Source organism: Polypterus senegalus, chromosome 7 (assembly GCF_016835505.1).
Source record: "Polypterus senegalus isolate Bchr_013 chromosome 7, ASM1683550v1, whole genome shotgun sequence".
Classification (NCBI taxonomy): Eukaryota; Metazoa; Chordata; class Cladistia; order Polypteriformes; family Polypteridae; genus Polypterus; species Polypterus senegalus.
Window position 1 is genome coordinate 169,347,157 of NC_053160.1, and position 16,270 is coordinate 169,363,426.

At 38.5% G+C, this 16,270-nt stretch overlaps 1 protein-coding gene across 1 annotated transcript in view; it reads right to left on the reverse strand.

Annotated features, from left to right (window-relative positions):
* Nucleotides 1–12,905, reverse strand: part of si:dkey-88l16.3 (low-density lipoprotein receptor-related protein 2) — a 117,579-nt gene extending 104,674 nt beyond the window's left edge. The window contains exons 1-4 of the mRNA XM_039759604.1: nucleotides 12,812–12,905; nucleotides 5,033–5,242; nucleotides 3,719–3,887; nucleotides 675–843 (exon numbers count right to left, since the gene is read on the reverse strand). Coding sequence (XP_039615538.1) covers nucleotides 675–843; nucleotides 3,719–3,887; nucleotides 5,033–5,242; nucleotides 12,812–12,881 — 618 coding nt within the window. The 5' untranslated portion in view covers nucleotides 12,882–12,905. The remainder of the gene's footprint in view (nucleotides 1–674; nucleotides 844–3,718; nucleotides 3,888–5,032; nucleotides 5,243–12,811) is intronic.
* Nucleotides 12,906–16,270: the final 3,365 nt, after the last annotated feature.

Below are 16,270 nucleotides of genomic sequence, written 5' to 3' on the forward strand. Positions count from 1 at the left end.
GACATCTAGGCTGGTTGATTGGCAACGCTAAACTGGCCCACTGTAATATCACGTGGGAGCAAGCAAGACTATATTCTTCAGTGCAATAGAGCCCATTTAGGGCAACCAGATCCCCAGTACCTCAGCAACAAGATGTGGCCTTTTACTACCTTAAACTTGGATTATGCAAGTTTAGAAAATGGATGGGTGAAGAAATGACCAGTGCATCGAATGGCATTAAAATTTGCTCTTGGGCTATTCTACAATTACAGTCTGAACTAAAAAGCTAAAGTCCAGAGCAATCATGCCATCTTTGGACTACAAATCATCCAAACCATCAGCTTCTCATAGCAAACCTTTCTTAATTTCAAAAAAAACCTTTGTACAAATGGTCAACAATCAACATTTAACTAACAACTATTTAATGCAAGAACACAGGCAGTTTTAAAAGTGAAAGATGTCTAATAGGTAAATTTTAGCTTTGTAGATACATTTTAAAACTAATGACATTTACCAGCAAGTGCCACAAACTGAGTGAATTTGTGAAAGTGACCAAGGATTTTATTGCAGATTTTGGTGAAAAATAAGCAACACATTCCTCAAAAGCAGTGTGAGTGTACCAATTTTTATCAAATGTGACATTTCAAACAGTGCAGGGACAGTCAGCATTGGGAACAAAATATGGTTTACTGTACCTCCTTGTATTTGCTAATCCAGAACAGTCTCCCTGTGACAGAGTCGACAGTCAACGCCTTTGTCTCTTCAGCAGTGAGGATAGCAAGGGTCTTTCTTAAGGACCCATCCATGGCAGCGCTTTCTAGAAACATCTGCCCGCTTTCATCACGATTCATCCAAAACATGGTGCTAGAAGAGCAGAAGGAAAAAAAAAGCTTTGCAGAAAACATGTGGTACAGGACTAGGGGCAGATCTACTATGAAACTAAAAGCTTAAGCTTCAGGCCCCTAAACTCACTATTGTCCTCAGAAACAGCTTTAGTCCACATTGCTCAACAGGTTTGGGAGTCTAATGTATGAGAAGGGGTTTTTTTAATAATGTAGGTCATTCTCATTTCCCCTTCCTTTGTCCCCTGAAGTTCTTCTCCTCCAAACCTTTCTTCACGTTCCCTTTCTCTCTGCCAACAAAGTCTTAATGACTGCAGCTATTACAGCCTAGTTGCTTTTAGCCTCTCACCAGAAATCTCATACCCCTTCAATCTGGAAGTCTTTACTTAATAATCTTACCGTTCTTAAACTTTCTGCAACACAAATGAAAAACTCTTCCGGTTCTACAACCTACAACTGCCTTTATGCCCTTCAAACATTAGAGATGGTTGGGGGTTGCCCCCTGAGACCGTCTCTCCTGTCCACCTTTCTTTTTTGATCCCCTTCACCTTGCACTCCTGAATTGTGTGCGTGCCATATACCCGTAGACTTTCCACCCCGGTAGTGCTTCTGCTTAATTAGCAGTCTCAGGTGTGGTGGGAGTTGTTATCTTATAAAAATTGCTGAAAAATCAGCAGTTGCTTACCTTTTAATATACTCCTTTCATTTAATCATTACAAATTTGATCAAAAATTAGTGTCATTAATTCAACACAAAACAGTTAAAAAGTATTAAAGTTATTAATGTATCAAAAAATTAAATTTGTGGTGATCTGTTGTGGAATAACCCCCCTGATGAGAACATTTATTACCCAGATCTCATTGCTGGTTTCGAAGAGACCCCCATAACATTTCAAGCCTCAAAAATGTAGGTCTGGCACTGTATAGGATACAATGGGATTGGCACAATGACTCCATGACAAATAAAAATCCTTATGAGTGAAGGCATGACAGTATATCATATCAGATTAATTATATTTTCATAATAGAGCAGAATACTCTACAAAGCTTTTGTTTTTAGTTTTTTTGAAAAAGAGCAAACCCTTGTACTATGGCATGCACTTTGTACTTTCCAGCACAAAATATGGTCAAAAACCGGCCTAAAAATGAGTGTTTTGAAGAGTCAAAAGTAGAAGTAAAATGTAAGATCTTTCATTTTTACACATACACAGGAGTCAAAGGTTCCTATATAAGGTGTGTGGAAGTCATTAAAACATTAAAATATGAGCGAAGTAAAAGCAATTTGAAGCTAATAGGAAAGGCATACAGGCTTTCCTTGCTTTATTAAGGAGCTCATACAGTACTGAAAAATCCTCAGTAAAGTGAATTTTCTTAACTTAATTACAATTAATTTAAATGGAAGATATTAAGTGTTCCATGGACCCAAAAACAGGCCACACTTTCGTTCAAATAACTACATGACAATTGACAGAAGTAGTTTAACAAAATTAGTTATTAAAACAAAACCTAATTAAACATTGGCCTTTAATAAATCAAGTTTAATGAACCTCTATCTATACTATTTCTTCTAGTCTCACAATTAAAGGAAGGCCTTTTGGTTTTCCAACGAGTTCACTGTCTGCTTTGGAGCCGTGACTACCAGGAGAACATGAGAAGACATGAGCAGCACACGCGACAAGGTGGGTGAACCAGGGACCACAGCAGATGAATGTACAAGACCTCCGCACAGCCAAAAAGGAAACCAGCTGCAGACAATACATTTTGAAGCCTTAAATACGAGACAGTAAGGCCCATTAGAATATATCCCTGTTGGCAGCATTCTATTTTGCCCAATTGTCACCACGCTCTTCATAGAACAGACTATAGCCTCTGCTTTATAGAGTCTCACACACACAGATCTGTTTGAGACGGTTTTGGCTGCAGCTGGTTACACTGCCTACCCTGCTCCCTGTGGATTAAGCCCGATTCTGTCTGGCTGATTTCAGAGTACAGTGTCTGACGCTTTAGCCGAGGAAATAAATGACTGCGCAGGCTGCTGCAAGTTACACATGAAATTACACAAGTACTTTTTGGGGCACATTTAATTCTTCATAAATAGGAATTTTTATAAAGGAGGGTAAGCCTGCATATTACCTAACTGACTGAGGTAAACCATTGGGTGCATTAGTAGCCCTTGTGTTTTCTGGCTTAATATTACAGTAAAATAGCAAAATATGGAATAAAAGTAGCCATTTAAGATAGAAAATGTAGTGAAGCACAAACAGGAAATTATACTCAAGTATTACTGTACAATACTGGCTTTCATCTACCATATATCCTACACTGGGGAACATTATGAAGTAGGAAAACTCTCAAAAGTAAAAACTGTAAATTTAAGAGTATTGATCTTGAGGATGAGGGGTTACTTTTTCCTGTATTGACATGACTATTTCCATAACAACTTTTGTATGTCATTGTTTATGGGCTGCCCAAAATCTTTCAGATCATAGCCACTACTAGGTGATGTATTCAGAAATATTGCAATCTGCAAACACTTCCCCTAAAAACATACTTATATGTGGTTAGGTCAGTCTGCCATTAACAGTTGGACTTATGTTAATCTTTACATTTAAATTACACTTGATTCATTCTAGTACATCTAGTAAAACAAGTGCAATTAATCTAAAAATTTAATTTACAAAAAATGACCTTACAATAGACTGTACACTCAGTTACTTATTGTGAATAGGACTTCTGAATTCAGTTTTTAGCAAACCATTACAATTTCTTTATAGAAACTATGAAGAATCACAAAATAGTTCATAAAAAAAAGAATGCTTGTACATTCAAGGAGAAATTTTCTCAAACTGATAGGATGCCACAACCACTTCAAAATTACAAAGCATTGCCATTGAAAACCTGGTAGGTGGATGCAGAACAAGCTCAGTGGGATTCATCGTCGTCTCCAGAATCGTCACAAATCCAGTTCCATCACTGGCCCCGGCACAAATAGCCAAATCTGTCGGGTTAATCCAATATAACTGATCTGTCAGCCAGTCCACTGCAAGACTCTGAACTCCTGTGACACCTAAAATGAACATAATTTCCTTAAAAGTGTGGAATTCAAATCTTAAGGTAAATTACACTCAAACATAAATCATTTGCTTGATGCAGTAGCGCCACTGAACTGACTCCATCACCACCACCTTTTCTGGGACTACAGTGACACTGATCCTTTACATGTATAAAATACATGAGTTAAGTAAACCTACAGTAGAAATGTCAACCCCAAGCCTACAAAATGGACTGCTCAGTCACAGTTCACAACTTTTCCAACAATTTTTAGTTGCAGACTTCATTTACATACTTTTAGCAAGTAGGAGATAGTCAGTGGCACGTTCCTGTGCTTGCCAGTCATGGCAACTCCCTGTGACAAAATAAAATCAAACTTATTTAATTTTAAGTCAAAGGGGGGGCGTTTGTGTGTGTGTGTGTGTGTGTGTGTGTGTGTGTGTGTGTGTGTGTGTGTCAGAGTTAACACCCGAGGAAGACTCTGTCAGAAGTATAAATGCATATAATGTAGCTACAAGGAATAAAGAGTGTGGGTGTTTTGGACCTGCTGTCATGTGTTTTATGTGGCATGACAGAATGGGATGAGGAAAGAAAAAACCCCAAGTACTAAGACTGCAGCAAAATAGGGTGTACAGTATCCATAAAACTTGCACATGGGCAATGGCTCCGTCAAGAAGCATGATACTGGCCACCAGGTGCGAGCTGGCAAGACTTTGGAAATGTGAAATGTGCTGCAAAGTCTAATTTAATTTGACATGTCCTGTGTTTTTTAGTCTAGTAATCCAACATTGTTAGGAAACAAGATCAGCAATTATGGGTATCAACTTTGACATCCCCTCTGACTAGAAGTCGCGTAGGGTAACATCAGCTTAATCCACAGCCTCTTGGAATCCCAAAACAGGTTTTTTTTCAGCAGGCAGAGAACTGCAAGGCTCAACTTGCTCAGAGAACCGGCAGTGAGAAACTGAATCAATAACTTTGGTCCGAGTCCTAACACCTGAGCCACTAAGGTGACTGTTAAATGTGTGTGTTAAGGTTTACAGCTAACCTATATTCCTAATCCAAGATCTTTAAAACTGCTTTAGAAAAAACATTCTGGCCTGCACGGTTTCTGTAACAAACATGGTTTAAATAGGACAAAACCATTTAAAATAAACTTACCCGAGTACAGTACTTGTGTTTTATTGCTCTTCCACATATACACATTAATCCTGCCCATTCCATCTACCCAGTAGAACTCTTTTTGGGCAAAACTGTAAGTAATTGAAACAGCTGAGCCGTAAGTGGAAACAAGAACATCACGCTGTCCTGTCGGCATGTCCCAAAGAACAAGAGATTCATCTTCGACGCTCAATAGCTGCAAATTGTTCTCTGTTAAAACAAGATTGAAAACCAGATAAGTCTCTATGCATTTAAACACCTTGTGAACAAGACCATAATATTCAGTGTTACTGGTGCCTATTTCAGAGGCATTGTGTGCCAGGCTGCAATAAAAATCACATCTTTAAATGACTTAACAGCTTAGAGCTAAATGCTTCATAACTCTAGATATCACTTATTCTAATATTTATCACTGGTGCTCCATACCAAATAACCCATTCTAGTTAAGCAAAGATCTGAAAACAGAATTCCTTGGAGAAGAAAGGGGAAAACTAAAGGCAGAATGAGAACAGGAAGATCAAGACTAACATGGATAGGCAGCATTACCGGGACCACTTAAATGACCTTGAAGGAACACTAAGAAGCTGTTTCAGACAGAAAGAACTGGCAGTCTAAAGTCACAATAGGATTTGACTTAACAATTAAGTAGCAAAAGATCTAGTTAAGTGCAAGACAGATCACTTTATGGGAAAGTCGAAGTGAACTGCTTTTAGGGGAAAGGGAATGAAAAAGGCATCAATTATGCATTTCCATTGAACTGCTTTAGCATTGGAAGCAGTTTTGAAAAGTATTACATGCAATGACACTTCAAGTCCCACTTTCGTCCACTTTTCCAGTAGGGTTGTGTGAAACTAAAACCTCTCACAGCAGCACAGCACACAATCCTTGTATAGGAGGGCATGACTCCTCTGATCTGCACACTCACCCAAAAGACACTGAGTCACTGTCTGACCAAACAGACATGACCAAGATGTGGGAGACAACCAGGCAAGGATCTAGGAAATGCATGTGAACATTGAGGAAAAAGTACAAAATGTCACACAGTTGGATTAAGCCAAGAAGTGAATACAAATATGGTGGGCACAATATGCTCAGACTTGCACCATCCTAAATCAGAAATTTATTTTATATTGAGGACACCAGGAACAAACCAAGTCTTCTCCCGACTTACACATTCCCACCCCACGCATGTAAATCCTACTCAATTTCCCCAACGCTGATAATTATTTAACTGACACAGAACTAATGGACCTGATGAAGAGCAAGCACAACCCTATAAATGACTAACCTCAAAGTTCAAACACAATCCAGGCAACAGATGCAGAGGATGCTAAAAACAAACTGACTTCTACAGTGAACAGCCCCTGAATATTATGAAGGGTTTGTCCTGCAGTGTCCTGCAGTGTAGATTTGGAGTGACTAGGAGCGCTCACCAGATGAGCCCATATCCAACCAAGACTAAATCACACAAACAAGCAAGCACAGGACAAGAACACGCAGTACATTCAGAAAGGATGTGTAATCCAAGGTGGTAGTTTGTAACCCAGTTGTGGTGTGAAGTGTGGAAACAATGTATGAATGTATACATATGAATAGATATACTTTAATGATTTATACAATGGGTAAAGTATTTAATATTTCAGAAAAAAATGTTTAAGAGACATTTAAACTCCACGAAAGCAACAGACAAAGGATTCTCAACAGAAACCAAATTTGAAGAAACCTTTGAAACTCGAAGCAAAACTCTCAACATCTCTAAACAGTTTCACATGGTGTCTTAAAGTGTTACACTTCAATTACTTAATACAAATGCAAGTGCACCCAATTAATAATTTAATCAAAGAACAAAACTCATTACCCTTTTGACAAAACCTGTGTAACAATAGCGTAGTCTGTGAACTCGGAGGAATTTTTTTTTTACATTGTGTGGGTCTTCAGATTGCACGGAGTTTCAGTTACCCTGTTTCTGTAAAAGATCAAATTCTGAGCAAACACAACAACTTAAGACACAGTATAGAGAGCAGCAGACAGCAACTCCAGGAGATCTAAAGGAAGGAAGGCCGCAGTTGCCTCATAGATTAAGTCTTCAAAATTCTTAGAAATTGAGAAGATTTCTCTGGAAGAACTTTTCTACTTATACAGTGAATCATGTTGTCAAAAGCAGGACTAAAACTCAAACTAAATACAATCAAGAAAACAGAGGAAATAATAATAAATGGCAATTCAAGCACAGGCGAAGACAGAAAAAAAAAAAGCGGATGAGATAATCGTACACTTGAGTGATTAGACCACCAAAACAAGCTGACTAAATGAGCACTCATTTGTAGCTTGTTTTTTTTTTTGGATTGGAAGACAGATGGGTACTTCTTCCAGAAAGTAAAATGGATGAAAATGCAAATTAAAGTATAATGTTCAAATTTTTATTTTCAAAAAAGCACTCGGAGGAAATAAATACAGCATTTTACTTCAAAAATCATTTCAGAGAAGACAAAAGCAATAAAAAAACAGTCAAATCCCAACCAAGAAAAAGTGAAAGTGAAACAAGCAGAAAAACCTCACTTAACCTTTTAAATATAAAAATCAGTTAACAGCATAAGAGTCAATTGCAGGCCTAACATGCCTTCCATAAAATTCCACTAATGAATTCTTACCATGTTTTAAACACAGTTTGGACAAATCCTCTAAGAACAAACTATTTTTTTCCCCTAATTTGAGATAATACTGAACAGTGCTCACCCACAGAGTTACAGAAGGTGGGCTGGGATTCTTCCAGCTGAAGATACACCTGTGGTTGAGTAGTGTGGTATTGGCTACGACAACCAATGTATCGCTATGGACATCAGTGTCATCAGGGAGTACACCAAATATCAGTGTTAAAGGATTAGGAGTAACTGAACACCAAGGCTGTTTGAGGAGTATACAAGTTTGGAAAACATTACTTTATTGAATTCCCAAAATTATGCTCCACTTTTATAACATACACGCTTCTTGATTTAAAATTAGTACACCATGAAGATGGAGTAATGAACAAATGTGAGTAAAATGACAATGGACATTTTTTTAAACTTCGTTCATATTCATTGCTTTGCTTTCAATAACATGTTTTTGATGTGCAGCAGATGCTAAAAAACCCAACCTGCTAAAAATGGGTATTTCATATTACTAAGTGTCTAATAATCCTTAAGAGAAACCATTAGACAATTTAACCTTTTGTATAGCACCTTTAGAGGGAGCACCATTACAAGAAACTACTGAAAACAATAAAAACTCAGAATAATAGAGTAGAACAAAACAGCTCAAGAAAGATCGATAACTAAAAGCTCCAACATAAAATCAAAATAAGAATGTACATTTGGTCCAAGCAGACTGAACGCCAGTGGCTGACCTGCGAAAAATGGAACTGGAAGGATCCAAGATTTCACTGTTCACAACTTTTGAATGCGATGTCAGATTTATTTCACAGCTAAGAAAATAAAACTAAAGTTGGTAGTACATACCACAGCCTTACTCATCTGAGGCATCCGAACAGTCGCCGTGTCCATCACAGCGCAGTGACCTGGGGCCTCATGTATAAACGGTGCGTACGCACAGAAATGTTGCGTAAGAACATTTCCACGTTCAAATCGCGATGTATAAAACCTACAATTGGCGTAAAGCCACGCACTTTTCCACGGTACCTCATACCTTGTTGTACGCAAGTTCTCCGCTCGGTTTTGCAGACTGGCAGCACCCAGCGTCAAAGCAGTGCTACTGTTCCTGTGTGGTTACACCTTATTTTCCTGACGCGGCTTTATAAATACACTGAAACTAACCGCATATTGTTTATTAGTGTAATGCATCTGATTGTAATTAACTTGTAACAATATAATGGTCCAGGGAATAGCCATAGTATTCCAAATACCATAACTGCTTTAGCGTGGTTACTCTCACTGCACCTTCTTTCAGCTGCTCCCGTTAGGGGCTGCCACAGCGGATCATCTTTTTCCATATTACTCTCACTGCACCACTGAAAGTATTTATATCACTGTATCTAAGTGTGAATCACAGCAGCAGCTGATAGGAAAGAGAATTATCGGTATACAGCTTCAAGGACATGCTGTCTCAGCCACGGCAAAACGTTTCAAAGTCTTTCTTGTACGGACCTCGCGGTTCAGAAACAGTAAAGTATCTATCTATCTATCTATCATCCCAAGAACTATAAACGACTCAATCAATTGCTCCTTGTAGAACTGTTTGTACCTATAAGTACAATCACCCCACTGTAAACTTGCACTATAGTTATAATATCGCACAACCTGAGCCACTTTATAAAACGCGTATTTACATTTGATGACGATATCATTTTTAAGGTGAAATGCAGCAAAATATGTTTATTATATTATACAGATAAAACTAACTTCATTTAAATAATCTATATTCTTCACTGGGAGTGTCGTGAAGGATAGAATAATTAAACATGCACTACGAAGATATTTCAATGTTCCTTAAACGTTTTGAAGAATCGGCGCTCTTGGCTTACAGATGGCTTAACTTCTATTACAGAGCTGATTATGTGGTGATTGGGTATTTGGGGAAAGAAAAGCACTGACTGCAGTGACGGCTACGCCAATATATATTGAATATAAAACAAAGAGAAAATAACACAGCGACAAATTTCGGCAAAAGTTAAATGCTTGTGTCATGAGCACGAGGCGGCTATGCAGTGTCTGCAACGGACGTGGCCATCCACCGTGCATAAGCTACCTTACTGCCATTGGCGGGCGAAGGAGCCACCGATTCTTCCTCTGCCCAGTGCCACCACAAGCCTAGAGCCGCCCCCCGAGTACTGCTGCAATAAATTATTTCATCGAAGGTCGCACACAATCACTGTACCGTGAAACTCATGTTTAATAACGTGCTTTAACTCCTATCATCATGAAAATGATATCACGTATACATCTCAGTATTTTAGTTACTCCGAGAGCTGTAATATCACGAATGTAATGGATTCTGTGTTCAGTTGGAGGAAAAGAGCCGGTTTAAGAAGCAAGTAGTGATTCACACACAGAGCACAGAGAAGATCAAATACAAAACAAAGCATTTAACGTGCTACTTTATTTACAATGCGATTTGAGAAACTTCTCCAACACGCTAAGTCATTCGATCAACTTCCTTTTGTTGATTATACCACGGTTTATTTGAACAAATAGTATGTTTTTCCTTTGCCTCCACTTGGTATTCACTGAAATTCTCATATTTTCCCCTGTGCTTTTCCCATTGTCTTTTCACAGAAGGCTGAGCTTAAGGGCGATTAATATTATTTTGCATATTCAAAGAGGCATAATTCTGGGAGGAGTTGGGGTGTTACATAAAGCGCGTGCACGAGCATTACTTTTCACGCTGATCGGGATTTATGTAGCGGAATAACGTGGAAGTCTGAGTACGCACAGATTCCTGCATCTGGATATTTCTGTGCGTAAGCACATTTCGGCTTTTGTGCTTACGCCATGTTATAGTGCGAGTTCTACGCACGCCGTTACACATGAGGCCCCTGGAGATGCATGGCTCATCATTACAATGCCACTGACCTTCAGAGCACAACGCATCTGGAAAGACAAGATGGAGTGGGGTGGAAAATCAAAACTGAAATCTACGGTATAAAGGGAGTGTGCACCCGAGGATGAGGAGCCAGGCATTAAAAGACGACGACAGGTTTAGCTTTAAGTAAACTGTACCACGATAAACACCTAAAGTGGAATGTTCAGAACATTTATGTTACATATTGTACCTGTAAAGGATTTTGGCACCAAGATCGCCATGGCAGAACAAAATATAAAATCTGATATAGATTCTTACTATGTGAGCATTACAAATTCCAGAAAAATAAGTCAGCTCAGTAGCTGCAGATCCAAGTGGTTTTCCTATCTTAGCTCCAAGGGTATGGTCACCAATCTACTGCTGTTAACAGAAAAGCAAGAGAAACCCAGATATCTGCATCGCTTACAGCACCAGACATGGCCACACAACAGCCAAACTGACATGCCAGACATTCCCACAATCATTTGGCCTACATGACCAAAAGAATGTATCTGAACACCCTTCTGTGCAAAAGTATCAGTCAGAGAGCCACTTTATGACTAAGGGACTCTCACTTTATAATATAACTTTAAAAATAAAGACAGCCAGATACACACTTTAGGTATACTTCATACACAAAAGAAAAAAAAGGCAGAACAGTAATTAAATCTTAATAAATTAGACAAACAAGTTGGGTATACAAATTCCTAACAAAGCAAATCAGTACAAAACAGTCTAAAGGGGAGGGTAGAATTTGAACAAGCATATTATAAAAGTTAACAGAAACCATAAGACTTTACATTGAGAGATCAAGCCCCTCCAACAAAATGATGTGTGCTCTTTGAAGACTGTTTGATAATATTTCTTTATTTTGAACCAAACCTACACAAAATATCAAAACAGTCCGGAGTCTTCCAATAGTGGCAGACGCTGAAATACTAAGTGAGATGAAGAGAATATTACAATGGGATCACTGCCAGATAAACATAGCAGTGAACTAAATGGTCTGAATTTTAAAAACCAAGAACACTAAGGTGGCAAATGTCCTTACATTTTTTTCTGTCATGTCTAGTATATCTATTGGTTAAATACAAGCTATGCTATGAGAATACAAGCCCAGGTAGCTGCTATACTAGCTTTTACTCATACAGGGATTACATCAAATATAAACCAAAAATGTATCCAGCTGGTAGATAATAATAGGAAGAACCACTGTGACAGTTTTTTTCTGCTTCAACATTACTTTTCAGTGCTAGACATACTAGTAATTGTACTTTTTTACATTCATTATTTAGCTGTACTTCGTTACAGACTCAAGTTTCTAGCCTATCTAATCTAATACATATCAAAAATCAAAACAGGCATTCACTTCATCTGTATTTGAGTACACTACTGACACCATCTTGTACAAAAAGTGTGCTTTGCAGAAATCAACTGGACCACAGGTTTCAAAAATGTGCTCACTACAGGCAAGTCACCTACATGACAGTCTGAATCCTCACCACAGCCTCCTTTAAGTTTCCAATAATGATAAGAAACCCACCTAATCCCAAATTGCATAGGTGGGCCCAGAAACCATCAGAAAAAAAGATGAAATCACATATCCCTGGTACAAGCTGAGAAAGAGACACAACAGCACACTAGGGTATGCACTCCTTAGGTTAACAAGTCAATTTTGTACTTCAAATTGTTAAAAAGCACGACTGCACAAACAGAAAGGCCGGTTGATTGAACACGCTCTGTCACTTTTAAAAAGTTCGATTGTGGGATGGTGTTTATGTATTGCTATAGGACTTGAGGCACACCACCTTCGTATTTTTCAAATTCAAAAGTCGTCTCCTCTAATAAACTTGAGTTTTGTTTTTTTTCTCTTGGGGAAACATCACCTGTCCCACTCTACCAAACACACTAGTAAGCCACACGACAAAGATTTAAAGCACTTCCAGATGGGCACAAGATCTCTTTACAAAGGAGGTAATGGGCTCCGCGCAGGGGTCTTTGAGTTGCAGTGATGCCATTCTTTCAGCTCCACATACGACCATACAACAGTTCACTTGTGATTAAAGGGAGTTAAGGAAAGATACAGGGATACAGCATAAAATAATCATAATATCGATGAACATCGATAAGAACTAAGAAACAGTGGAAATAAAGCGAGCGACACTGTCGACAAATACTCAAAGCAACAGCCGTATCACCAATTCTGTCTGAATCAAGTTTTACCTGAAGAAGAAAGTCCAAAAGTTCCTTGAAAAAGGCAGAGTATTAGTAAAACCCCACGAACCGTCCCCATGTCTCGGCCCGCACTTCATGAACCCCAGAGATGTCGAGCGCCGCTGCACCATAAACACTTATAATTTCACCTGCCAGTGGGAAATTAGCGCACCTGCCGCCAGGCGCGACGTCAGCGCGCAGCTTCTCGCAGTTGGTTCGCCGCCGCCAAAGGCGCATGCGTGTGAAATTGTATCACGGTCATCCGTCCACAAGTTACAGGCTAGATATTACGTCAACAAAATTCACTCCGAATTAGCATTTATACCAGATATCTGAGGAGTACTCTGGATATTTATTATTTATTTAATAGCTAGAGAAATACGAATTAATTATTAATGTCTAAAGATTTTTTCCTATTAACAAGTTCTTTGGTCACTACTATTTTAAAAAGGGTCAACTAAATAAAAGCACTGTAACGTCAAGAGTAAATTCAAAATTCCGCTATAGCATATTCGAAATATATTTGGATGTTAATGTTGGATAGTGGTGTCCATTCATAATGTAAGAAAAGAAAAAATATTTGTTCACTCTGGCACTCTTATCTAACACAGTATTACATTTTGTTTGAAGACCAGAAAACATTATGTATAATAATAGTGAAAAAGTAAAATAACCTTAATTTATTTAGATCAGTAAAGGGTTCCATAAAGAATAATGAATAGACGATTCGTGAAATTCCAACTTCAAGTTCAGGTTTTTTTGTCTTGTCAGTATCCTGGTAGGTACCCCACTGTACGTTAAAGCTTTATGATTTCTTCACATATTAGGAACCTCTTGAAAGAACAAAGAATCAATTTCGTAATCAATGTGCACTTCCCAAAATTAAGAGGTGCTTGGCCAAGAAGTGGATCTGAAACACCAGAAATCGTGCCATTAAAGAAACATTTTTAAAAGTGTACAGTACAAACTTAAAAACAAAGGGTCCAGAGTGGTTCTTCAGAGGGATGCCACAGGGGAACCGTTTTTGGTTCACTAAGTATACATGAAGGTGCCAGGAGGAACCTTTATTTAGACCAATAAATAACCATGAATAGAAGATCTGTAAAATATCAATGGGTTCCTGATTTTAAAAGGACTCTTACAATAGCAGGTCGAGCACAGGTTTTCTTGATATTCTGCTAAGTTGCCTACTGGTTATTAAAGATTTCTAATTTTTCCACATTAGGAACCTCTTCAAAGTCCAACGAACCAACGACATTTGCAACGACCGCTTCTCAGAATGAAACGTCTCTTTGTCAAGCAATGGTTCAATGAGGAACCACACATCTCACCAAAGTGCCATTTTAGAACCTTAATTTTTAAAATACTGTCTCGTGCGTACGTGCCATTGTCTCGTGAAAATGTGACACAACAGCATACGCTCCATGCTCTGACTTCTGCGCTATGAGTGTACTGTAGTGTTAAGTTCTCAGCGTCAGCGTCAAGCACGTACCCCAGTGTATGGTTCTTTACTTGGGTGTGTTGTTACTCTTAGAACTATTGCTTGATAAAGCACCATTTCATTCTGGGAAGGTTTCCTTGCAAATGAGGTTGGTTCCTTGTACTTTGAAAAACTTCATAATATGTAGGTAAAACCTGAAATCTTTAAAGTATGGTGGTCTACCAAGAAAAACACTCAAATAGATTAAGAAAACCTGAATAGTTTATGTTAGTGCAAGAGTCCTTTTTAAAATAATTCATTGGTATTTCACAAATCTGTGACCATCATGGTTGGATTGTGCTTGTTACATAGATCTGCATGAATAAAAGTTCTTTCTGCAACCTTCATGTGGATGTGTCTTTTGGGAACCAAAACTAGTTCCCTCATAATAGCATCGCTCTAAAGAACCACTATGGCACCATTATTTTTAAGAGACATTGTCACGGGACAATGGGCGCGCTACCAGAGTCAATGGTAGCCTTGCACTACATGTTATAGGTCACACACTCCATAGCGCAGCGGACTGAGGCACAGTATGAGCCCCATAATATCCAGTGAGCTCGCGACACTGTACTGTGATGCTATCCCGTGCCACTGTCTCGTATGTGCGTGTCACTGTCCCGTGTGTGAAGGACCAGAAAACTTTATCAGTACATTACACTCCGTGATCTAACTGATGCTGACGTCCCGGCATCTCTAAATAGTAACGTGGTTTGCCATTAAGAACGCCTATTCAGACCAACTGTACTAGTAATTAGCCTACGAAATTTCATTGTCTGTAAATGAAATCTATATATATAGCGAAGGGTGAACATGTAAATCTAATGCATCAATCGCATTGTCTAACTTTGACGTATTTCAAATGTATTTTCCCCTAGAACGTATTCTGCCATTTACGGAAATTGTCATGTAGTACAACGAAGTATGCCAAGGTTTTAGTGGAAGTTGAAAAAAAAGACTAACAATGTGGTGATTGAAATAAAGCAAAAGGGGCATCTGCTTTTATTGCCTGGCGAAGAATCAGTAGCATTGAGTAAAGCGACATCTGGTGGTTCACAGCGCTACTTCAAAGATTGCAGTCGGACGAGAGCGCTCTAACTGCAGCCTACAATACCTATGGCATGGGTCAGGTAATACCCACAATACCACTCTGTTGAGTCGGACACAAGAATGGAAATGAAATGAAATGAAAAGTTGACACATACAATTATATACATAGTGCATAGTAAAATGCTCAGTTAACAACATACAAATAACTTCTGGCTTGGATAATAAGAGAGCTGCTGCAGTCAATAAGAGACTTGTGGCATTAAGATAGATAGATAGATAGATAGATAGATAGATAGATAGATAGATAGATAGATAGATAGATAGATAGATAGATAGATGTACTGTATAAAATAGATAGATAGATAGATAGATAGATAGATAGATAGATAGATAGATAGTTATTGTCATTGTCACTTTTACAAAGGAACAACGAAATTGAAGGTTCAGTCGACTCTGTGTGAGGCATAAGAGTTAAAAAGACAGAAGAGAGAAAATAATAACAAACCGAATAGTAATAAAAGTACTTGCACTTGTTGACTTAAGGTCATGGGAGAGAATGATATGGAGCACTTTTATTCTGAGTTTAGGGCCATGATTGCTTTTGGATAAAAGCTGTTTTTAAGGCGGTTTGTCCTGGTTTTCATTGCTCTGTATCTCTTGTCCGATGGCAAAAGCTGGAAGAGGCAATGACGATGGTCAGACCTGGTCAGACCTGCTCTCTGGATGGTACGTAATATGGCTAACCTACGAAATTATTTTATTTTAACAAACGACATTTCTATTGTATAAATACGTATTTTAAAAGGTGTCTTTTTGTAATCGCTTTCGTTCAGTTTACCTGCTTTGGCCAGGTGTGTGACGCCCCAAGCGGTCAATCGCCGCCACTTCCTTAGTTACGTGTGTTGCCAGAACTGATCTGGCTGATTACCGAAGAGTTC